Below are 24,935 nucleotides of genomic sequence, written 5' to 3'. Positions count from 1 at the left end.
TCTACCCTTCCTCCCTCCAGCAGTCTTTCCAGGCCTCCATTTTTCTATTTAAACCACAAACAAGTGTAGTCACATGTTGCTTAGCTAAGTAGATAATAAGTAATAGCCTCCTGGATAAATGTTAAATGTGATTTATTTTCCTGTTGCTACCAGAACCCTGGGGTTGACTATGGGGACGTGTCTGAGCGGGTAGCCCTGCGGAAGAGGCTGCAGTGTCGGAGCTTCCGCTGGTACCTGGAGAATGTCTACCCAGAGATGCGCATCTACAACAACACAATCACATATGGGGAGGTGAGACATTCACTGTTCACTATTCACTATCAACGATAGCGATACAAAAACATGTTTTGAGTGGAATACCTATACTATATGTAGTGGAATACCTGATTACATTTTCACTATCAATGACACAATAAAAAACAAAAAAACAAATATTTGAGTGGAATAGCTGCAGCCAACTGTGTGTTTGAAGACACGTTCTACAAAAAAAAAACACATTTCAAATGAGTTAATTCGCAAACCCACCAATTCTTGAAATCTTCCCTTCAGTCTTTAGTTGAATTATTTGGCACGTACTTGTCTCTTGCAGTGATTGCAGGGTGTGCTTTGTTTTTTTTTCTCTGTATTTGCATAGAAGAGCTTCCATATAAGAAGCAGTGTTTTCTTTAATGTCACATACAGTACTACACAAGCTATGTTTACATAATGTACACTCAATCAATCTACCATTGACATTATATTTCACCGCTTCTGCAAAGATTACATGTTGAAGGAAATACATTCATTTACAGGGAGTCATCGAAAGGTAAATGTATCATGTTTCCACAGAAACGCTGCGCAGCTACAAAATTTGATGCAATTTCGCCCGTAATGAGTTTTAATTACACACTTATTAGCTTTCGATGCCGACTTGATTGTTTGGGCTCGGCTGCACAACCCTGCACAGCGGAAAAGATTATGACAGGATGAGAAATTGAGCGCAAGAAGTCAGACAGCCAATTCAGAATCATTGTAAAATAAAAAGACTTTTACTTATTGATTTCGACATCAGAGTCGGGGGAGAAAATCAATAAGCTTTTCAAGTTTATGGTCGGCATATATCAGAATTAAAATAGGCCGTAACTTCATCAAGCAGCACAATGTTGGCGGCCCTGGCCCCATGAATGCTGCTAGCCCTGCTTCTTGCAAATGGATTCAAGTCTTGGAACAGTTACCTTGTGTTGCCACACCGCATCAGCTGAACCACAGCTGCACCCCTTGCACTGACCAGACCAGTGGCCCAGTACATCACTGGGACCATGCTCCCATCCATCCAGGACATCTACTCGAAAACGGTGCCTGAGGAAGGCCCGCGGCATCATCAAGGACCCCACACACCCCAGCCACGAGCTATTCACTCCCTTACTGTCGAGCAGACGTTATCGGACCATGAGGTCGGATACCAACAGGCTCAGAGACAGTTTCTATCTACAAGCCATCAGACTGCTGAACACTTGAACTGGATTGACCACCAGCTCAGACATACACACATCCACACACACACAAACACATTCATGCTACACACACATCACAGCTGCTGCTACCAGTTTCTTACTATGATTTGTCAATACTGCACAATTTAAACATTTGCCCCCCCGATCCCCCCTTCCCCAAAACACGTGTCAACACATGACTATAAATTCTGCCTTCCTGTATTATACTTATGCTAAAATGTTTATTCTGTTCTACTGAGCCATTTACTTTATAGTTGTCTTTATTCTTGTGTTTTATTATTTCTTATTGTTGATTGTCGAGAAGGAAACTGCAAGTAAGCATTTGGTTGGACAGTGTATACCATGTGTATCAAATACATACGACTAATAAAACTTTAAACTTTAACCAGACAACACAACATGATAGATATCTTCATGTAACAGTATTGTTTCTGTCCCTCTCCTCACCACAACCTGGGCTTGAATCAAGGATCCTCTGAATACATCAGCAACTGCTGCCTACAAAGCATTGTTAGCTATCGCTTCACAAAAGCTGCAGCAGGGAAACAACTACTTTCAAGGTCTCAGAGAGAGTGGTCACTGATTAAAATGCTATTAGCACGCACTGCAAACTAGCTAGCCATTTCACACCAGTTACATTCACAAGGTGGAAATAAAGTGATACACATTCAATCACATAGTTTTAAAAGCACATTAACCCACACTACCATCTGGACTAGGAGGAGTCTCAGAGATTAGAGAGGTTTATTTTGCTTACATGATCTTAGATTAAGCCTATCAGTCCCGAGACCCCAGCAAAAATGGGCTTTTTATATATCTGACATTAATTGAGTTGCATGTTCAGCCCTTATACTATGAAGTGAGGCTAAATATAATTAGAACACAAAACAACACAAAACATTTATTTATTTATTTTATATTTAACCATTATTTAACTTCTTTGTGAACAGGGGCAGTATTGAGTAGCTTGGATGAATAAAGTGCCCAGAGTAAACTGCCTGCTACTCAGGCCCAGAAGCTAAGATATGCATATTATTAGTAGATTTGGATAGAAAACACTCTGAAGTTTCTAAAACTGTATGAATGATGTCTGTGAGTATAACAGAACTCATATGGCAGGCGAAAACCTGAGAAAAATCCAACCAGGAGGTGGGAAATCTGAGGTTTGTAGTTTCTCAAGTGATTGTCTATCCAATATACAGTGTCTATGGGGTCATATTGCACTTCCTAAGGCTTCCACTAGATATCAAGTCTTTAGAACGTTGTTTCAGGCTTCTACTATGAAAGGGGAGAGAATAAGAGCTGTTTGAATGAGGGGTCTGGCTAAAAGCTATGAGCTAAGTCTCGCCTGCGGCCGTGAGCGCGAGCTCCGTTCCTTTTAATTTCTAAAGACAAAGGAATTTTCTGGTTGGAATATTATTGAAGATTTATGATAAAAACATCCTAAAGATTGATTCTATACATCGTTTGACATGTTTCTACGAACTGCAATAGAAAGTTTTGACTTTTCATCTGGTTTTAGTGCCCGCGCCTTGTGCTTTTTGGATTACTGGACTAAACGCGCAAACAAAAGGAGGTATTTGGACATAAATATGAACTTTATCGAACAAAACACACATTTATGGTCTAACATGGAGTCCTGGGAGTGCTATCCGGTGAAGATCATCAAAGTTTAGTGATGAATTTGAACGCTATTTCTGTCTTTTGTGACACCTCTCCTTCTTTGGAAAATGGCTGTATGGTTTCTGTGGCTTGGCGCTGACCTAACATAATCGCAAGGTGTGCTTTAGCCGTAAAACCTTTTTGAAATCAGACACTGTGGCTGGATTAACAAGAAGTTTATCTTTAAAACTGTGGATAATACTTGTATGTTTGAGGAATTTTAATTATGAGATTTCTGTTGTTTTGAATTTGGCGCCCTGCAATTTCACTGGCTGTTGTTGACGCTTGCGTCCCACATATCCCAGAGAAGTTTTAACTAGGCAAGTCAGTTAAGAACAAATTCTTATTTACAATGACGGCCTGCCCCGTGCCAAACTTGGACGACGCTGGGCCAATTGTGCTCCACCCTATGAGACTCCCAATCATGGCCGGATGTGATACTGCGCAACTTGGGAGCATTCATGAATTTTATTGACAGATGTCAATTTTAAAAATAAGGTCTGCCAAAGCAAAAACCTGATAAAAAATGGATTTGTTTGCTCACTGGGAAATGAATATACAACTATTCAGTGACAACTGTGTGGAGTTTGGAGTTTGTGACAGCAACTATGTGAGCTTATTAGAGTATTATAGACACTATGTCCTGGGGTTTCCAATGATCTTCTACGTAGAAGAACCCCTTACCTTCTAATGCTTGTCAGTGTCATAGACATGTCCCGTGCGTATTCATGAGTCTCAGCTTTTTATAGATAGCTTTTACTAGCTCAAACTATTAAGACTCTACATATGTTTTTGTAAAAAGACCCGACTCCGGGTCCCTTCTGGTTCCGCCCTTGTCTCACAAACACAGAATAATGGTTGGTACAGTATATACGGATGCAGAAGAAATAGACAAATACAATGGTCCAGAACAAATCCCAGAAGTCTGTAGCTGTTTTAAAGGGGTCCAAAACATCCCGGTGTTACGGTGGGACTCATTGGGTTAAAATGGAATCTTTCATCACTGTAGTGTGTACATTCTTACTTTATGAGATGTGAGATGATAAAGTGCTGTTTCTTGTTACTAATATTTACAAAAATATATATTTTTACAGTATAAAATAGGTTCGATAAGACTGTTATAACAACAGTTTTGTGTTTATACCATTAATTCCCGTCTGAAAATAATAAATGCAAACTTTGCACAGACACATGCACTTAGTACATCTTTCCCTGAATCTAAGCATAGCCTGATTTCCATCTTCATGTGTGTATATCTGTGTTGTTTGGTGTGTTGCAGGTCAGGAACCGTAAAGTGTTTTTTGTATGGTGTGTTGCAGTTCAGGAACAGTAAAGTATCTGTCATGTTTGTATTGCAGATCAGGAACAGTAAAGTGTATGCATTGTTTGGTGTGTTGCAGTAAAGTGTTTTTTGTACAGTGTGTTGCAGTTCAGGAACAGTAAAGCATCTGTCATGTTTGTATTGCAGATCAGGAACAGTAAAGTGTATGCATTGTTTGGTGTGTTGCTGGCCAGGAACAGTAAAGTGTCTATGTTGTTTCGTGTTTTGCAGGTCAGGAACAGTAAAGTGTGTATGTTGTTTTGTGTGTTGCCTGCCAGGAACAGTAAAGTATCTGTTCTTTGGTGTGTTGCAGGTCAGGAACAGTAAAGTGTCTGTTTTTTGGTGTGATGCCGGTCAGGACCAGAAAAGTATCTGTGTTGTTTGTTATGTTGCAGGTCAGGAACATTAAAGCGTCTGTTTTCTTTGGTCTGGTGCAGGTCAGGAACAGTAAATTATCTGTTGGTTGGTGTGTTGCAAGTCAGGAATAATAAAGTTGATGTGGTGATTGGTGTGTTGCAGGTCAGGAACAGTATGTTGTTTTGTGTGTTGCATGTCAGGAATAGTAAAGTGCCTGTGTTTTTTAGTGTGTTGCAGGTCAGGAACAGTAAAGTGTCTGTTTTTTTGGTGTGTTGCAGGTCAGGAATAGTAAAGTGCCTGTGTTTTTTAGTGTGTTGCAGGTCAGGAACAGTAAAGTGCCTGTGTTTTTTAGTGTGTTGCAGGTCAGGAATAGTAAAGTGCCTGTGTTTTTTAGTGTGTTGCAGGTCAGAAACAGTAAAGTTAAGGTGTTCTTTGGTTTGTTGCAGATAGGGAACAGTAAAGTATCTGTTGTTTAGTGTATTACAGTTCAAGATCAGTAAGGTTTATGTGTTGTTTGGTGTGTTGCAGGTCAGGAACAGTAAAGTATCTGTAGTTTGGTGTGCTGCAGGTCAGGAACAATAATGTGTATGTGTTGTTTGGTGTTTTACAGGTCAGGAACAGTAGAGTGTCTATTGTTTGGTGTGTTGCAGGTTAGGAGCAGGAAATAGTCTATTGTTTGGTGTGGCAGGTTAGGAGCAGGAAATAGTCTGTTGTTTGGTGTGTTGCAGGTTAGGAGCAGGAAATAGTCTGTTGTTTGGTGTGTTGCAGGTTAGGAGCAGGAAATAGTCTGTTGTTTGGTGTGTTACAGGTCAGGAACAGTAAAGTATCTGTAGTTTGGTGTGCTGCAGGTCAGGAACAATAATGCGTATGTGTTGTTTGGTGTTTTACAGGTCAGGAACAGTAAAGTGTCTATTGTTTGGTGTGGTGCAGGTTAGGAGCAGGAAATAGTCTGTTGTTTGGTGTGTTGTAGGTCAGGATCAGTAAAGTGTCTGTGTTGTTTGGTGTGTTGCAGGTCAGGAACAGTAACGTGTCTGTGTTTGGTGTGTTGCAGGTCAGGAACACTAAAGTGTCTGTTGTTTTGTGTGCTGCAGGTCAGGAAGAGCAAAGTATATGTGATGTTTGGTGTGTTGCAGGTCAGGAACAGTAAAGTGTCTGTGTTGTTTGGTGTGTTGCAGGTCAGGAACACTAAAGTGTCTGTTGTTTGGTGTGATCCAGGTACAATACATTTTAGGTGCTGTTTTTGTGCTGCAGGTTAGGAACTGTAAAGTGTCGGAGTTTATTGTGTTACAGATCAGGAAGAGTAAAGTATATGTGGTGTTTGGTGTGTTACAGGTCAGGAACAGTGAAGTGTCTGTTGTTTGGTGTGTTGCAGGTCAGGAACAATAATGTGTATGTGTTGTTTGGTGTTTCACAGGTCAGGAACAGTAAAGTGTCTGTTGTTTGGTGTGTTGCATATCATGAACAGTACATTTTAGGTGCTGTTTTTGTGTTGCAGTTTAGGAACTGTAAATTGTCTTTGTTGTTTTGTGTGTTGCAGGTCAGGAACAGTAGAGAGTCTGCTGTTTTGTGTGCTGCAGTTCAGGAAGAGTAATGTACAGTGGGGCAAAAAAGTATTTAGTCAGCCACCAATTGTGCAAGTTCTCCCACTTAGAAAGATGAGAGAGGCCTGTAATTTTCATCATAAGTAAACTTCAACTATGACAGTCTTCACAGGGTTTTCACACACTGTTGCTGGTATTTTGGCCCATTCCTCCATGCAGATCTCCTCTAGAGCAGTGATGTTTTGGGGCTGATGCTGGGCAACACGGACTTTCACTCCCTCCAAAGATTTTCTATGGGTTTGAGATCTGGAGACTGGCTAGGCCAATCCAGGACCTTGAAATGCTTCTTACGAAGCCACTCCTTCATTGCCGGGGCGGTGTGTTTGGGATCATTGTCATGCTGAAAGACCCAGCCATGTTTCATCTTCAATACCCTTGCTGATGGAAGGAGGTTTTCACTCAAAATCTCACGATACATGGCCCCATTCATTCTTTCCTTTACACGGATCAGTCGTCCTGGTCCCTTTGCAGAAAAACAGCCCCAAAGCATGATGTTTCCACCCCCATGCTTCACAGTAGGTATGGTGTTCTTTGGATGCAACTCAGCATTCTTTGTCCTCCAAACACGACGAGTTGAGTTTTTACCAAAAAGTTATATTTTGGTTTCATCTGACCATATGACATTCTCCCAATCTTCTTCTGGATCTTCCAAATGCTCTCTAGCAAACATCAGACGGGCCTGGACATGTCTTGGCTTAAGCAGGGGGACACGTCTGGCACTGCAGGATTTGAGTTCCTGGCGGCGTAGTGTGTTACTGATGGTAGGCTTTGTTACTTTGGTCCCAGCTCTCTGCAGGTCATTCACTAGGTCACCCGTGTGGTTCTGGGATTTTTGCTCACCCTTCTTGTGATCATTTTGACCCCACGGGGTGAGATCTTGCGTGGAGCCCCAGATCGAGGGAGATTATCAGTGGTCTTGTATGTCTTCCATTTCCTAATAATTGCTCCCACAGTTGATTTCTTCAAACCAAGCTGCTTACCTATTGCAGATTCAGTCTTCCCAGCCTGGTGCAGGTCTACAATTTTGTTTCTGGTGTCCTTTGACAGCTCTTTGGTCTTGGCCATAGTGGAGTTTGGAGTGTGACAGTTTGAGGTTGTGGACAGGTGTCTTTTATACTGATAACAAGTTCAAACAGGTGCCATTAATACAGGTAACAAGCCTTTTAAAGAAGAAGTTACAGGTCAGTGAGAGCCAGAAATCTTGCTTGTTTGTAGATGACCAAATACTTATTTTCCACCATAATTTGCAAATAAATTATTTAAAAATCCTACAATGTGATTTTCTGGATTTCTTTTTCTCATTTTGTCTGTCATAGTTGAAGTGTACCTATGATGAAAATGACAGGCCTCTCATCTTTTTAAATGGGAGAACTTGCACAATTGGTGGCTGACTAAATACTTTGTTGCCTTACTGTATATGTTGTGTTTGGTATGTTACAGGTCAGGAACAGTAAAGTGTCTATTGTTAGGTGTGTTGCAGGTCAGGAACAGTAAAGTGTCTATTGTTAGGTGTGTTGCAGGTCAGGAACAGTAAAGTGTCTATGCTTTTTGGTGTGTTGCAGGTCAGTAACAGTAAAGTGTCTATGCTTTTTGGTGTGTTGCAGGTCAGGAACAGTAAGGCCAGTGGCTACTGTCTGGACCAGGGATCAGAGGATGATGACAAAGCCATTCTCTACCCCTGCCACGGGATGTCCTCACAGGTTAGCAGATTTCACTCTCTTTTGTATATTTACAAATAATATAAAGACTGTTTACATTTTCAGTTGGTTGAACATGAAGGTACCTTCTTTCTTCACAAAATAATTTAAGCATTATTCTTACAGTATGCAGTGTATTGCCTTGGTATAACACTTATCTCAATATTGACAGCCAAGCAAAATCTACAAATCACTTTTCATTTTGGGGAAATAAGCTCAGAATTGTGAATATATTTAGACTTTAATGAACAAAAATAGAAACGCAACATGTAAAATGTTGATCCCATGTTTCATGAGCTGAAATAAAAGAACCCAGAAATGTTCCATATGCACAATAAGCTTATTTCTGTGGACAAAATTGTTTACATCCCCTGTTTACATTTACATTTAAGTCATTTAGCAGACGCTCTTATCCAGAGCGACTTACAAATTGGTGCATTCACCTTATGACATCCAGTGGAACAGTAGTGCATCTAAATCTTTTAAAGGGGGGGTGAGAGGGATTACTTTATCCTATCCTAGGTATTCCTTAAAGAGGTGGTGTTTCAGGTGTCTCCGGAAGGTGGTGATTGACTCCGCTGTCCTGGCGTCGTGAGGGAGTTTGTTCCACCATTGGGGGGCCAGAGCAGCGAACAGTTTTGACTGGGCTGAGCGGGAACTGTACTTCCTCAGTGGTAGGGAGGCGAGCAGGCCAGAGGTGGATGAACGCAGTGCCCTTGTTTGGGTGTAGGGCCTGATCAGAGCCTGGAGGTACTGAGGTGCCGCTCCCCTCACAGCTCCGTAGGCAAGCACCATGGTCTTGTAGCGGATGCGGGCTTCAACTGGAAGCCAGTGGAGAGAGCGGAGGAGCGGGGTGACGTGAGAGAACTTGGGAAGGTTGAACACCAGACGGGCTGCGGCGTTCTGGATGAGTTGTAGGGGTTTAATGGCACAGGCAGGGAGCCCAGCCAACAGCGAGTTGCAGTAATCCAGACGGGAGATGACAAGTGCCTGGATTAGGACCTGCACCGCTTCCTGTGTGAGGCAGGGTCGTACTCTGCGGATGTTGTAGAGCATGAACCTACAGGAACGGGCCACCGCCTTGATGTTAGTTGAGAACGACAGGGTGTTGTCCAGGATCACGCCAAGGTTCTTAGCGCTCTGGGAGGAGGACACAATGGAGTTGTCAACCGTGATGGCGAGATCATGGAACGGGCAGTCCTTCCCGGGAGGAAGAGCAGCTCCGTCTTGCCGAGGTTCAGCTTGAGGTGGTGATCCGTCATCCACACTGATATGTCTGCCAGACATGCAGAGATGCGATTCGCCACCTGGTCATCAGAAGGGGAAAGGAGAAGATTAATTGTGTGTCGTCTGCATAGCAATGATAGGAGAGACCATGTGAGGTTATGACAGAGCCAAGTGACTTTGTGTATAGCGAGAATAGGAGAGGGCCTAGAACAGAGCCCTGGGGACACCAGTGATGAGAGCACGTGGTGTGGAGACGGATTCTCGCCACGCCACCTGGTAGGAGCGACCTGTCAGGTAGGACGCAATCCAAGCGTGGGCCGCGCCGGAGATGCCCAACTCGGAGAGGGTGGAGAGGAGGATCTGATGGTTCACAGTATCGAAGGCAGCCGATAGGTCTAGAAGGATGAGAGCAGAGGAGAGAGAGTTAGCTTTAGCAGTGCGGAGCGCCTCCGTGATACAGAGAAGAGCAGTCTCAGTTGAATGACTAGTCTTGAAACCTGACTGATTTGGATCAAGAAGGTCATTCTGAGAGAGATAGCGGGAGAGCTGGCCAAGGACGGCACGTTCAAGAGTTTTGAGAGAAAAGAAAGGGATACTGGTCTGTAGTTGTTGACATCGGAGGGATCGAGTGTAGGTTTTTTCAGAAGGGGTGCAACTCTCGCTCTCTTGAAGACGGAAGGGACGTAGCCAGCGGTCAGGGATGAGTTGATGAGCGAGGTGAGGTAAGGGAGAAGGTCTCCGGAAATGGTCTGGAGAAGAGAGGAGGGGATAGGGTCAAGCGGGCAGGTTGTTGGGCGGCCGGCCGTCACAAGACGCGAGATTTCATCTGGAGAGAGAGGGGAGAAAGAGGTCAGAGCACAGGGTAGGGCAGTGTGAGCAGAACCAGCGGTGTCGTTTGACTTAGCAAACGAGGATCGGATGTCGTCGACCTTCTTTTCAAAATGGTTGACGAAGTCATCTGCAGAGAGGGAGGAGGGGGAGGGGGAGGAGGATTCAGGAGGGAGGAGAAGGTTGCAAAGAGCTTCCTAGGGTTAGAGGCAGATGCTTGGAATTTAGAGTGGTAGAAAGTGGCTTTAGCAGCAGAGAGAGAAGAGGAAAATGTAGAGAGGAGGGAGTGAAAGGATGTCAGGTCCGCAGGAGGCGAGTTTTCCTCCATTTCCGCTCGGCTGCCCGGAGCCCTGTTCTGTGAGCTCGCAATGAGTCATCGAGCCACGGAGCGGGAGGGGAGGACCGAGCCGGCCTGGAGGATAGGGGACATAGAGAGTCAAAGGATGCAGAAAGGGAGGAGAGGAGGGTTGAGGAGGCAGAATCAGGAGATAGGTTGGAGAAGGTTTGAGCAGAGGGAAGAGATGATAGGATGGAAGAGGAGAGAGTAGCGGGGAGAGAGAGCGAAGGTTGGGACGGCGCGATACCATCCGAGTAGGGGCAGTGTGGGAAGTGTTGGATGAGAGCGAGAGGGAAAAGGATACAAGGTAGTGGTCGGAGACTTGGAGGGGAGTTGCAATGAGGTTAGTGGAAGAACAGCATCTAGTAAAGATGAGGTCGAGCGTATTTCCTGCCTTGTGAGTAGGGGGGAAGGTGAGAGGGTGAGGTCAAAAGAGGAGAGGAGTGGAAAGAAGGAGGCAGAGAGGAATGAGTCAAAGGTAGACGTGGGGAGGTTAAAGTCGCCCAGAACTGTGAGAGGTGAGCCGTCCTCAGGAAAGGAGCTTATCAAGGCATCAAGCTCATTGATGAACTCTCCGAGGGAACCTGGAGGGCGATAAATGATAAGGATGTTAAGCTTGAAAGGGCTGGTAACTGTGACAGCATGGAATTCAAAGGAGGCGATAGACAGATGGGTAAGGGGAGAAAGAGAGAATGACCAGTTGGGAGAGATGAGGATCCCGGTGCCACCACCCCGCTGACCAGAAGCTCTCGGGGTGTGCGAGAACACGTGGGCAGACGAAGAGAGAGCAGTAGGAGTAGTAGTGTTGTCTGTGGTGATCCATGTTTCCGTCAGTGCCAAGAAGTCGAGGGACTGGAGGGAGGCATAGGCTGAGATGAACTCTGCCTTGTTGGCCGCAGATCGGCAGTTCCAGAGGCTACCGGAGACCTGGAACTCCACGTGGGTCGTGCGCGCTGGGACCACCAGATTAGGGTAGCCGCGGCCACGCGGTGTGGAGCGTTTGTATGGTCTGTGCAGAGAGGAGAGAACAGGGATAGACAGACACATAGTTGACAGGCTACACAAGAGGCTACGCTAATGCAAAGGAGATTGGAATGACAAGTGGACTACACGTCTCGAGTGTTCAGAAAGTTAAGCTTACGTAGCAAGAATCTTATTGACTAAAATGATACAGTACTGCTGAAGTAGGCTAGCTGGCAGAGGCTGCGTTGTTGACTATGTAGGCTAGCTGGCAGTGGCTGTGTTGTTGACACTACACTAATCAAGTCGTTCCGTTGAGTGTAATAGTTTCTACTGTGCTGCTATTCGGGGCTAGCTGGCTAGCTAGCAGTGTTGATTACGTTACGTTGCGTTAAAAGAACGACAATAGCTGGCTAGCTAACCTAGGAAATCGCTCTAGACTACACAATTATCTTTGATACAAAGACGGCTATGTAGCTAGCTATGTAGCTAGCTACGATCAAACAAATCAAGCCGTTGTACTGTAATGAAATGAAATGAAAAATGTGATACTACCTGTGGAGCGAAGCGAAATGCGACCGGATTGTTGAGTGCGGAAGTTCTGTTCGGTAGACGTTGGCTAGCTGTTGGCTAGCTAGCAGTGTCTCCTACGTTAAGGACGACAAATAGCTGGCTAGCTAACCTCGGTAAATTAAGATAATCACTCTAAAACTACACACTCTAAACTACACAATTATCTTGGATACGAAGACAGCAAAGACAACTATGTAGCTAGCTAACACTACACTAATCAAGTCGTTGAGTTGAGTGAAATAGTTGTGCTGCTAATCGTTAGACGGTGAACTAGCTAACGGTGGACGTTAGCTAGCTGGCTAGCTGCAGGGCAGTGTAGACTGCGTTAGGACGACGAAATACGATAATTACGCAATTATCTATGATACAAAGACGGCTATGTAGCTAGCTAAGAAGAAATTGCTAAGATTAGACAAATCAAACCGTTGTACTATAATGAAATGTAATGAAATGTAATACTACCTGCGGACCGAGTGCAGATGCGACCGCCCGCTCCAACCCGGAAGTATGCCCTGTTAGTGAGCATTTTTCCTTGGCCAAGATAATCCATCCACCTGACAGGTGTGGCATATCAAGAAGCTGATTAAAAAGCATGATCATTACACTGGGGACAATATAAGGCCAGTTCTGTCACACAACACAATGCCACAGATGTCTCAAGTTGAGGGAGAGTGCAATTGGCATGCTGACTGCAGCAATGCCCACCAGAGCAGTTGCCAGAGAATGTAATGTTAATTGCCTTACCATAAGCTGCTTCCAATGTGGTTTTAGAGTATTTGGCAGTATGTCCAAATGGCCTCACAACTGCAAACCACTTGTAACCATGCCAGCACAGGACCTCTACATCCAGGTTCTTCACCTGCAGGATCATCTGAGACCAACCACCTGGACAGCTGATGATACTGAGAAGTATTTCTGTCTGTAATAAAGCCCTTTTGTGGGGATAAAATCATTCTGATTGGCTGGGCCTGGGTGGGCCTGGCTCCCAAGTGGGAGGGGCCTATGCTCTCCTGGGAACACCCATTTGCTGCGCCCCTGCCCAGTCATGTGAAATCGATAGATTAAGGCCTAATAAATAAAATAAAACATATATTGACTTTGTTCCTTATATGAACTGTAACTCAGTAAAATCGTTGAGATTGTTGAATGTTGGGTTTATCATTTTGTTCAGTAAAATTCATAATTCGATTGATTTTTTTCTTTCCCATTTGTTTATTCTAATATTTTAATCAATGTCCTCCCTGGTAGTTCCATTATAGAATATTCACTAGGTGCTGACCTGTGAGTGTGAGGGCAAAAGGGTCTTTGCAACTATTTTTCTGTGCCTGCAATCATGCAAATATTATTCATGGCTGATTTTTTTCCCCCTCTGGATGCGGAGTGACATGTTTATTATCAGTCGCATGCTGAATATAAAATAGTTGCAGTGTTGGCTGGCTCTTTTCCCCTTCCCTCCTCCGGAGAGAGCTCAGTGCGGTCCAGTAAAGCTACACTGAGTCTTTAATCCGACCCTCAGGGGAAATAAACAAATGGAAATGAATGTTATGTCATTGTATCATTAGATTACAAAGCTACTACACAGGATCCAATTCCATTTTTAGAGTCGTTTTGATTTTACTGAACTTTTCCTATTATGTATAAAAAATGTAATTGTGCGGAATAAATCTTTATTAGTCTCTCTGTTTCCCTCATGCCTCTTGTAAGGAGGTTTAAAACCAAGATGACAATGGCTCACCTTGTCCATTTGGGCTAATCCTGATATAGGGCATGGCAGAGGATGGGGATTCCAGGGCCAGGGTCGCCCCACTCAACCCACCTGGCTCATCCCAGCAGGAATACCTGATGTGTGTGGTGTACATGGAGCAGTGGAGGATGTTTGTTGCACTCTGTTTGAACCATTTATGCTAAGAGGCTTTTTAAGACCCCAGCAGAGGGATCTGTAGTGGTCAGGGGGTGCGTCCAAATGGGATAGGATGTCATTCTCATACAGAATAGAGTGGAATAGAGCCATTGTGGACGCAAGCAGGGTGTTTCACATCACACGCTGGTCTCCTGCTGTTGCTCAACCCCCATGTGTTCTGTCCAATGATTCTGTACTGTATGGTCGGCTTGCCTAGGAGAATATAACACAATAGAGATGGTAGGAGAAAACCCAAAGAAAAATCAACCGGATTTCTTTTTTTTTTGAGAGCCCAGGCTTGTAACTTCCAAAACGAATAAGAAATATCAGTTTTAGTACAGGGACACAGTCTTGGAAATTCATGTATTTGCTCGCAATGAAGACAGAACGCAACAGCTAAAATCGTTTTCCTATTGAACTTACTTCTTTTCAGCTTTCAACTGATATAAGAAACTTATGTACCTAAATGTTTAATATCCATCATTTTTATGATTATTTATTTGAATTGCGTGCCCTCCAGTTTCACTGGAAGTTGTCCCACTAGCGGGACCCCTAACCCAAAGGGGATTTATTAAGGGAAATTTCAACACTTTTCAACCTCATTTCATTATCTCCAGCACAATACCAGTGTCAACGTGTGAAAACAGCACATTTCTAAGTTTTGTAGAAAATAATATTTAAAGTTGAAAGTTCTACTCAATGTAGTGCTGAGCGATTAACTAAAATGTCAGTTACAGTGGAAGTCAGAAGTTTACATACACCTTAGCCAAATGCATTTAAACTCAGTTTTTCACAATTCTTGACATTTCATCCTAATAAAAATTCCCTGTCTTAGGTCAGTTAGGGTCACCACTTTATTTTAAGAATGTGAAATGTCAGAATAATAGTAGAGTGATTTATTTCAGCTTTTGTTTCTTTCATCACATTCCCAGTGGGTCAGAAGTTTACATACACTCAATTAGTATTTGTTAGCATTGCCTTTAAATTGTTTAACTTGGGTCAAATGTTTCAGGTAGCCTTCCACAAGCTTCCAACAAGAAGTTGGGTGAATTTTGGCCCATTCCTCCTGACAGACATGGTGTAACTGAGTCAGGTTTGTAGGCCTCCTTGCTCGCACATGCTTTTTCAGTTCTGCCCACAAAGTGTCTATAGGATTGAGGTCTGGGCTTTGTGATGGCCCCTCCAATACCTTGACTTTGTTGTCCTTAAAGCCATTTTTCCACAACTTTGGAAGTATGCTTGGGGTCATTGGAAGACCCATTTGCGACCAAGCTTTAACCTGACTGATGTCTTGAGAGGTTGCTTCAATATATCCACATAATTTCCCTATCTCATGATGCCATCTATTTTGTTAAGTGCACCAGACCCTCCTGCATCAAGCACCCCTACAACATGATGCTGCCACCGTCGTGCTTCACAGTTGGGATGGTGTTCTTTGGCTTGCAAGCTTCCACCTTTTTCCTCCAAACATAACGATGGTCATTATAGCCAAACGGTTAAATTTTTGTTTCATCAGACCAGAGGACATTTCTCCAAAACGTATGTGCAGTTGCAAACCGTAGTCTGGCTTTTTTATGGCGGTTTTGGAGCAGTGGCTCCTTCCTAGCTGAGTGGCCTTTCAGGTTATGTCGATATAGGACTTGTTTTACTCTGGATATACTGTAGATACTTTTGTACCTGTTTCCTCCAGCATCTTCAAAAGGTCTTTTGCTGTTGTTCTGGGATTGATTTGCACTTTTCGCACCAAAGTACGTTCATCTCTAGGAGACAGAACGCGTCTCCTTCCTGAGCGGTATGACAGCTGTGTGGTCTCATGGTGTTTATACTTGCGTACTATTGTTTGTACAGATGAACGTGGTACCTTCAGGCATTTGGAAATTGCTCCCAATGATGAACCAGACTTGCGTAGGTCAACATTTTTTTTTCTGGGGTCTTGGCTGATTTCTTTTGATTTTCCCATGATGTCAAGCAAAGAGGCAACAAGTTTGAAGGTAGGCCTTGAAATACATCCACAGATACACCTCCAATTGACTCAAATGATGTCAATTAGCCTATCAGAAGCTTCTAAAGCCATGACATAATTTTCCAAGCTGTTTAAAGGCACAGTCAACTTAGTGTATGCAAACATCTGACCCACTGGAGTTGTGATACAGTGAATTATAAGTAAAATAACTTGTCTGTAAACAATTGTTGGAAAAATGACTTGTGTCATGCACAAAGTAGATGTCCTAACCGACTTGCCAAAACTATAGTTTGTTAACAATACATTTTTGGAGTGGTTGAAAACAAGTTTTAATGACTCCAACCAATGACTCCAAGTGTATGTAAACTAATGACTTTAACTGTATTTTTTGTTTATTAAACAACTAATTTACCAATGTCAGTTCAGTTTAATTGAATTCCATTTTGTTAAGTTTTCTTCTGTGAGCGCAATGTGCAGTTTCTCTAGAGATAAATTTAGATCAAGCCCAAACTGTGAGATGTAGTAGGGAGTTGAGAGAAGAGACAGAAGAACGCACGATCTAGAGGGATATAGAGTAGTTGTTTCATGAGCTACCTATCTGAAAGTACACAATCTAAGTGATTGATAGTTGGTATTCAGCAGTCATAAAAATATATACTATTTACATTGAAAAGCTACTAATGCAGTGTAATTGTTCGGAGAGCATAGTCAGCAGCTTTATAGAAATGGGATGATAGGCCTCAAACTAATGTAATTGTACAGTGGAGTACAGTACAGCAATCTTAGAGTGGCACATTGCTGTCGCTCCGTGGTAGACCGAGGTGCGGAGGGGGGGGATTTCCATAGCAAGAAGTCTCACTCTGAAATACTTCCTGCTATACAATAACACACATACATCATATTTACTATACTGTACCCCAGCCTAGTGTTAATGAGCCAATTAGGAAACTCATGATTAGCCTGACCCAAAGAGGCTCCCACCCAAACTTTACTGCGCCAAGTAATTGAGCATCAGGCTCTAATGTTTTGAGAACAGGTTGATTGGCTTGGCATAATACTTTCCTTATGGTGGCAAATGATTTGTCATAGTCAGATTTTAATTGCGTTAGGAAATAAAGGCATCCACTCCCTTAACACTGTAAACACATTTGAACAGGGATTATATTGCTGGACTGTCTACAGTTCTCATTTCCACTACTGATGAATCAGTTTATCACGCCAGTTGCTACACATTTACACAACCCCTAAACACCAGGATGGAAAGTCAGTTGGAGGACATTTGAAAGGAGAAAAAAAGAAGAGTGAAATGAATGAATGACAAATGAAATCACATAATCGTTTAAGATGTATTCGTCTTGCTGCCAGGAAGGAATCCATGTTCAAACAGGGTTATAGTGATTAAAACAGTATGGAAAACGGCTACCACTTTGTGATACAGATAGAGCTGTGTCGGTCATGAACTTTTGTCAGATAGTAACTGTCAAGCAAATAACTGCCGGTCTCATGGTAATTGACCATAAATGAACATAAATACATTTAGCATCTCCAGGCTTCCACATATTGCATACAAGCCAGTGATGCAGTCCTTATGAAACATCTACATTTGAAAAAGTTGAGTAAATAAATGTAATATAGCCTACACCATCACAATACATCCATTATTATAGGCAGGTCTAAAGAAACATAATGATATGAAGAAAATGTGGATTATTTCAGAAGAACAGAATAGCATATTCTGAGTTGTCCTTATGTCAGGCCCAGATCTGGCTACGCCATATGGCTGTGGGCTACACTAGTTCATTTAGCAGATAAGATTTGCTTATAATTCCTGGGGCATTATTTTATATTATTATATGGTAAGAAGTAAACAATTGAATGTAGCTGAATAAAATAGAAAGGATATTTTCCCCAAACGATTTCTGAGGGAGTGTGCACATGCAGCTGTTCTTTAACAAAGTGATCATTTGAAACAGGTCCTCCTACATTGCCTTCAGAACGTATTCATGCTCCTTGAATTATTCCACATTTTGTTGAGTTACAGCCTGAATTCAAAATGGATTAAATAGATTATTTTCTCACCCATCTACACACAACACCCATTATGGCAAAGTGTGTTTAGAAATGTTTGCAAATTTATTGAAAATGAAATACCGAAATATCTAATTTACATAAGTATTCACACCCTGTGGCAATACATGATAGAATCACCTTTGGCGGCGATTACAGCTGTGAGTATTTTCTGAATAAATCTCTAAAAGCTTAGCACACCTGGGTTGTGTCGTGGAAATTTATACTGAGAGAGACTTTGTCATTTCTTCAAACAATCATCTTTATTTAATAGCGATTGATTATTGCAATAACGAAGCTGGTAAACAGCACACTCTGAAGTGCATGTTGCAGAGAGCTTAACCGATAATGAAAAAACAGAGATCTTATATAGGAGACCTAAAAATGCTTAGTCAGGGCTGGTTCCACCCCTCCTGTGCTGATTTAGGGGCACCACAAGCCACCTTGGGTTCATCTCCTGGTTATCTGCATAGATGTTGTTTTACCCCCAACCTGGCTTAGTTTCCCAGATGCTATTTGTTAACTATTAATTGTTAGCTGTTAATATCAAACAAATCAGGTAAATGTGTTATTTTTCTCTCACAGTTGTACAATATTTGCACATTATACAACACATGGGTCTAATCCTGCATGCTGATTGGTTAAAACCACATTCCAGCCGGTATCTATTCCACAATTTATAACCGGCTAAAACTATGATGTTGAAATGCCTATTTACTCTGTTCCATCTCACTGACCAATCCACTGTCTCATCAGCCCATGCAGACAATTTATAATCTTGATCTCCACTATAAAAGCATCTAGACATTATCTCCCATTTTTTTAGACTAGCATTTGGTTGTCAACAGCGGAGATTTGTATAAACCTTTCTGTCTGTCTTTCTGACATTTGTACATTGTTTCAGTACTGAAATTCGATCATCAGCTGTCCCATAGTAATGCACATGTCGGGAATTGGGTTGAGACAGACGGGCAGACCGCTTTTCTCAGCCAGTCGAAATCAAGAATCAGCTGGCTTAATTTTTATGGATATATACAAACAAATGCCAATAGAAAACATGTCAAACAAAATTAATTGTAGATAGTTTTCAGTCTTTCCAGATTCAGTTTGAAGTGATTGTGATAGCTGTGTTGTTGGCTAACTTAGCTTCTCTGAACAGTGTCCTGACGAGCACATTTTCTATGTCAGGTGAAATCGCGCATCGCCGTTTGATGTGACTGTAAGTTAGCCGTAGTTGGCTAGCTAGCAAACAAGGGATCAGAATGTTTCAAACCAATATGGCAATAACACATTTAGAACGAACAACTGGGTCATGTCCATAGATACATAGCAATAACACTTAGTCCCGGGCCTAACAACACCCGTGGCAATATATCCACCAAACACCAACTTCTCTGAGATAATTTCCTAATTATTATTTTTCATTTCTTCAATCTCTAACAAGTTGGTTGTTGATCATTTCTAGACAGCCACTTTCAAGTCTTGCCATAGATTTTCAAGTCGTCTTAAGTCAAAACTGTAACTAGGCCACACAGGAACATTCAATGTCATCTTGGTAAGCAATTCCAGTGTAAATTTGGCCTTGTGTTTTAGGTTATTGTCCTACTGAAAGGTGAATTTGTCTCCCAGTGTCTGTTGGAAAGCAGACTGAACCATGTTTTCCTCTAGGATTTTGCCTGTGCTTAGCTCTGTTCTGTTTCCTTTTATCCTAAAACACCTTTGTCCTTGCTGATGACAAGGATACCCATAACACTTTATATTCAGGGCATACTGTAAAGTTATTTTCTTTGAATATTTGTATTCTGTGCAGCCTTCCTTCTTTTCACTGTCATTTAGGTTAGTATTGTGGAGTAACTACAATGTTGTTGATCCATCCTCAGTTTTCTCCTATCACAGCCATGAAACTCTGTAACTGTTTTAAAGTCACCATTGGCCTCATGGTGAAATCGCTGAGCGGTTTCCTTCCTCTGTGGCAACTGAGTTGAGAATGACACCTGTATCTTTGTAGTGACTGGGTGTATTGATACACCATCCAAAGTGTAATTAATAACTTCACAATGCTCAAAGGGAAATTCATTGTATGCTTTTTACATTTTTTTACCCATGTACTGTACCAATAGGTGCCCTTCTTTGCTAGCCATTGGAAAACCTCCCTGGCCTTTGTATTTGAAATTCCCTGCTCGACTGAGGGACCTTACAGATAATTGTTTGTGTGGTACAGAAATAAGGTAGTCATTTTATTTAGGCTGACAATAACAAATGGGTTAAATATTTCATGTTTTATTAATCACTTTGACGTTATGGGGTGTGTAGGCCAGTGACACAAAATCTTAATTTAATCCATTTTAAATTCAGGCTGTAACACAGCATGTGAAAAAAGTCAAAGGGTGTTCATACTTTCTGAAGGCACTGTATGCTTAATTTATAACTGTATGAAGGATTTATGCAACTTTAGGATATATTAGAAATCAAAACATCTCGGCTAAGGTTTGTATCATAACTAAAGCTGCATGATGCGAGTCTGATGATGATTTGAAAAAAGTTGCATGAAACTTATCTGCTCTAGTCTACTAATTAGCCTACTAATATAAGTGTGGGAATTTGTTTTATTGAAAATGGCCCACAAAAAAAACATAGCATGCACTCGAATAGTGAATGGAGGAAGAGCTTCCGGTGGTTACAGTTTTTAATATGCCAGGTAGGTTACACCGGTTGTAAAGCGTATTCATGTGCTTACTTTTAAGAATTGAACAATAAATATACTGTATCACAAGAAAACTGGGATCCCCTTTTTAATAGTTGCAAGTCAAAACTGTTTTCACACGTGATTGCACATTGACTGGGTTTATAAAAATACATATTTCTGCACCTGCTGGGCATCATTCACAAGTGATAATATTCTCACCCATCAGACTATTCTCAATGTAATCTTGTCTTTACATGTACTTAATAATAAATGTGTGAAATTAGTTTTGATTTACTGTAGAATGGGCAATTATTATGCAACTGTCAGAACAGGAGCAGGGGGAAAATAGACATGCACTTCAATAACTAATGGAGGACACTTTTCCCGCTGTTCTTTTTCGTGCCAGCCAGGTAGGCTACTCCGGTTGTAAAGTGAAGCAATATGCTTAATAGGCTATTAGTAGGCCTAGTTTATAGAAAGCTGATGGGATCCTCCTCTTTTTAATAGAGGCCATCAAAAATCTGTTTTCTCACGCAATTACATAGCATAGGCAGTATATGTTGGGCTCATATGAACACATTTCATTCCATGCATCAACCAGCTATGAGGAGCAGGCTCTCGCTGCTCAACAGGTGATCCTATTCCGCTCAGACTCTTAATGCCAGGGCTCTGATTAAGTTTTTGATTTGATTTTCAATCCATTTGCATTGATGTCAGAGTGATTAGAGGGACAATAGAGTACCAATAGAGTACCAGGCCATTAGCGACTAGCCATTGGCAAGTTTGGTATGCTACTAATGACCATCAGCGGCATCAGAGCGCACTTTTGGAGAAGCCTATGGGGTCTCAACTGTCAGGTGGAGTTTGACTGGTCATGATTCGTGACTGCCGGTGTGTTGGCAATATGGTCACTTTAACATCCCAAGACACAGAAAAATATGGATAGAGTTTAACTTCAAGGATCGACTTTACTCCTCCAGGATATACATTGTACACTTGTTTTCAGCATGAAAAAGATTTGAAAAGATGGTATTTGAAGTACATTCCCTTGGTATTTCAATAGAAATAGTGAAAAGGCAATCAGCCACAGGACCTTCACCAGACCCAAGGTAGTAAAAGTCTGGACAAGTAAGTGATGAACCTATTCCACATTTTTCATGTGTTCCAAATTGGTGTCTCTTTATGTGCAGCACTCTGCACAAAGAGCACTCTGTCACCTTCAGCCAGAGCTCCAGGACAGCCACTGTCCCCACATGAGCTGGCTTGTATATTGTTTATCCAGCTCTAAGTATGTGGTTTAAGGGAGTGGTAACAGAAAATATCAGCCTGCAGCAGCAGCCATTCATTCAGCTGCAAGGCTCACATAATGTCCATCTAAGCCGGGTCGTCAACAATATGGGTTCAAAAGCATTCCGTTATATTGATCGACCCCGACCTCCTCTTGTTCTGGTTCATACAGTTACCTCCGTTACAACACCCCCTTTTACCTGGATGACTGTGGAACAATGGGGAAGAGCAGAATATTGCGATGTTGGGCTGTATTGAAGACCCACCTATCTTTATCTACTCATTTCTGTGAGAGGATCAGTGTAATGAATAATGGATGCTATTTCTACTGTATCCTTAAGTAACAGATACGACACACAGACACATACTCTTTCTAGTACTGGATTGAATGACCAGGGATTATGTCTGTTTGAAAAGATCTTTAGCATTAATAAACTGTGCCTCTGTTCTGTATTATCATGTCCTCAGACAGTAACATAGATAATAGACTTAGCAGCTCCATAAATATCTTAAGTCTGCATACAGCTAATGAATTGGCTCACTGAATTAGAGTTGGATGGTGAAAATACTTCCTGGTGCACTACTTACCAATTGTATTTGCAGCATTTACTCAAATGTACAGCATTTTGGATCCATGTTTCTTTTTGTTAATCAAATTAACTGCCTGATGTTCATCTCTGTTTTTCAGCTTGCCCGTTACTCAACAGAGGGTCTGCTGCAGTTAGGACCCCTAGGGTCAACCACCTTCCTGCCCAATACAAAATGTCTCATTGATGACGGAAGAGGGCGCACGCCCAGCTTGAAAAAATGTGACTCTGTTTCGCGGGTTTCGCAGAGGCTGTGGGATTTTACACAGGTAAAATCAAAACACAAATGGATTCAAATACAATAATTGATCCATGTTTCTGGAAGAGCCTCTAGCTTCTTCAAATGAACTGAGTCATGTATTGCATACATAGAGGAAAATAAATTGTTCTCTATAATAGTATGAGCTATGTGTTAAATGTTGTTACTGCTGATAAAGGTCCCTCCATTGTAGAAGAGTATGCCAAATCCCACGTCCATTCAGTGCATTTGCATTCACAACTGTCACATGACCGAGTGTGCCTGTATGGAGCGGGTAATAGTAACACTATAGAAATATAGAGAGTGATTTGAGGATACAAAGTTCTATTTCAATATCAGTGTTTTTGATAGGATCGTTTCGTGTCTTGTTTTGCAGAATGGTCCAATCATCAGCAGGGACACTGGAAGGTGCCTGGAGGTGGAGATGTCCAAAGATGCCAACTTTGGCCTTCGACTGGTGGTGCAGAGGTGTTCTGGTCAAAAGTGGGTGATACGGAACTGGATAAAGCATCCGAGGCATTGAGGCAAGACATTACCTCTGAGAAAATTATATAATTTCAGTCTTGGAAGACAAACCCATGGACAGACAGTCAGAGAGCATTTCGTATGAGATAGCTATAGGCCCTGGGACTGATGAGATGAGTACACAGTGTGTGGATTATTCTATGGACTGTGTGCACTGAGCCCTCCCCTTAGAGCAAAAAGCTTTCAACTGCTGAATCTTCAGATGAATATGATCAATATACAGTATGTGTTCAGCTGAACTGGGGGTCAAATGTGGAGACCATACCATAGGCTTACAGCGAGCTATATAGTACTGTTTGAAATACTCTACATTTCTTACAGAACATGTACAAAATAATAATAAGACACTTGAATGAAACTCCCAATGTGGTTCAACACTGACAATGACAAGAATTGTGATTTTGATATAAAGCCAATCCCAGGAATCTTTGCAGATGAGGTTGGAGCGAGTCATTTGGTTGATTCGACTGAGCAGATCAAAATATGAAATTGCTTATCAGTCGCCATATCAATCTGTAATTACTTCAGGCTGTCATTTGGATAATTGCTTTGGACATTTCACAATCCTGATAAGAGATTTTTTTTATATGACTCAAAAAGCTGTTCATCTTCCTGATGAACTTAGAAGAATGCAAAGCAACTACTGTTCTCACAAATACAAAAGGATATTATTTTGTATTTTTCTTTTGACTGTATTGCTTGCCACTAATTATCAGAGCAACAGCGTGCCTTTTTACATCCTTATGTTTCATCTGACCAGGGAATGTCAATTCCACAAGCATGTACAAATTATGTTAAAGTAATTAATATATAAACCAATGTAAAGATGTCTAAATAATAGTAATATATTGTAAAATAGAAGTTGGTATCAGTCCTCCAAGAAAAGTTAGGATAATAAAATGTTTTAATTAACTGCATTAATAAAAAAAAAAGCTATATTTTAAACCATTGTGTACAGAGCCAGGCAGTGTACATATTGGAACATTTCAGGATTTCTAAAGATTTTCCTTACCCACAATGATGTTCACTGCATGTTACATGGAAGCCAGGGCCTATTTTTACAGATGTAAAGCCTGATGCGGGTGGTTGTTTGACTTTGACAGTGTAAGCCCACTTACCTGCCTTTGTTGTGTTTCCACTTACAGCCTCCTACTGGATAATGGCCTCGCAACTCTCTAATCGTTAAAACCCACCCACAGAACAGGTCTTCACAAAGTACTGAAAGCGTTCCAATTTATTACGCTCAGCAAGAAACTCTTTTCCCACTGTATTTTCTGATGCCCGGCCAAAAAGTGAACAGCTTTGAAGATAAATAACTCTCTCTAAACCTTTTTTGGTGCCTCTCATATTTTGTCTCTCATTTATTTATACTGAATGGTCAAAATGTAGGTGCAAAGGGGATTGTGATTGCTATGACTCATGTGCCCATAACATTTTCTTTACAAAGGGATGATATTTTGAAAGCTGATGAATGTGACTTGCAAGAAATGTCATTGAATGTCATCTCGTGGATTAGCATTAAGCGGTTGAATATGAGACAATAGCTATTGTGCACCTCCTAGCGGAGAGCAAAGCGGTTCGTTGGACAGGGTATGCATTACACGT

General features: G+C 41.8%; 1 protein-coding gene across 1 annotated transcript in view; it reads left to right on the top strand.

Annotated features, from left to right (window-relative positions):
* LOC115111747 (polypeptide N-acetylgalactosaminyltransferase 9) overlaps positions 1 to 24,637 on the top strand; it is a 94,565-nt gene extending 69,928 nt beyond the window's left edge. Inside the window, exons 8-11 of the mRNA XM_029638119.2 lie at positions 154 to 291; positions 8,039 to 8,134; positions 22,648 to 22,815; positions 23,182 to 24,637. Of these exons, the coding sequence (XP_029493979.1) occupies positions 154 to 291; positions 8,039 to 8,134; positions 22,648 to 22,815; positions 23,182 to 23,328 (549 nt within the window). The 3' untranslated portion in view covers positions 23,329 to 24,637. The remainder of the gene's footprint in view (positions 1 to 153; positions 292 to 8,038; positions 8,135 to 22,647; positions 22,816 to 23,181) is intronic.
* Positions 24,638 to 24,935: the final 298 nt, after the last annotated feature.

Source organism: Oncorhynchus nerka, linkage group LG27 (genome assembly GCF_034236695.1).
Source record: "Oncorhynchus nerka isolate Pitt River linkage group LG27, Oner_Uvic_2.0, whole genome shotgun sequence".
In the NCBI taxonomy this organism is placed as follows: domain Eukaryota; kingdom Metazoa; phylum Chordata; class Actinopteri; order Salmoniformes; family Salmonidae; genus Oncorhynchus; species Oncorhynchus nerka.
This window is presented reverse-complemented; position numbering and strand designations above follow the sequence as displayed.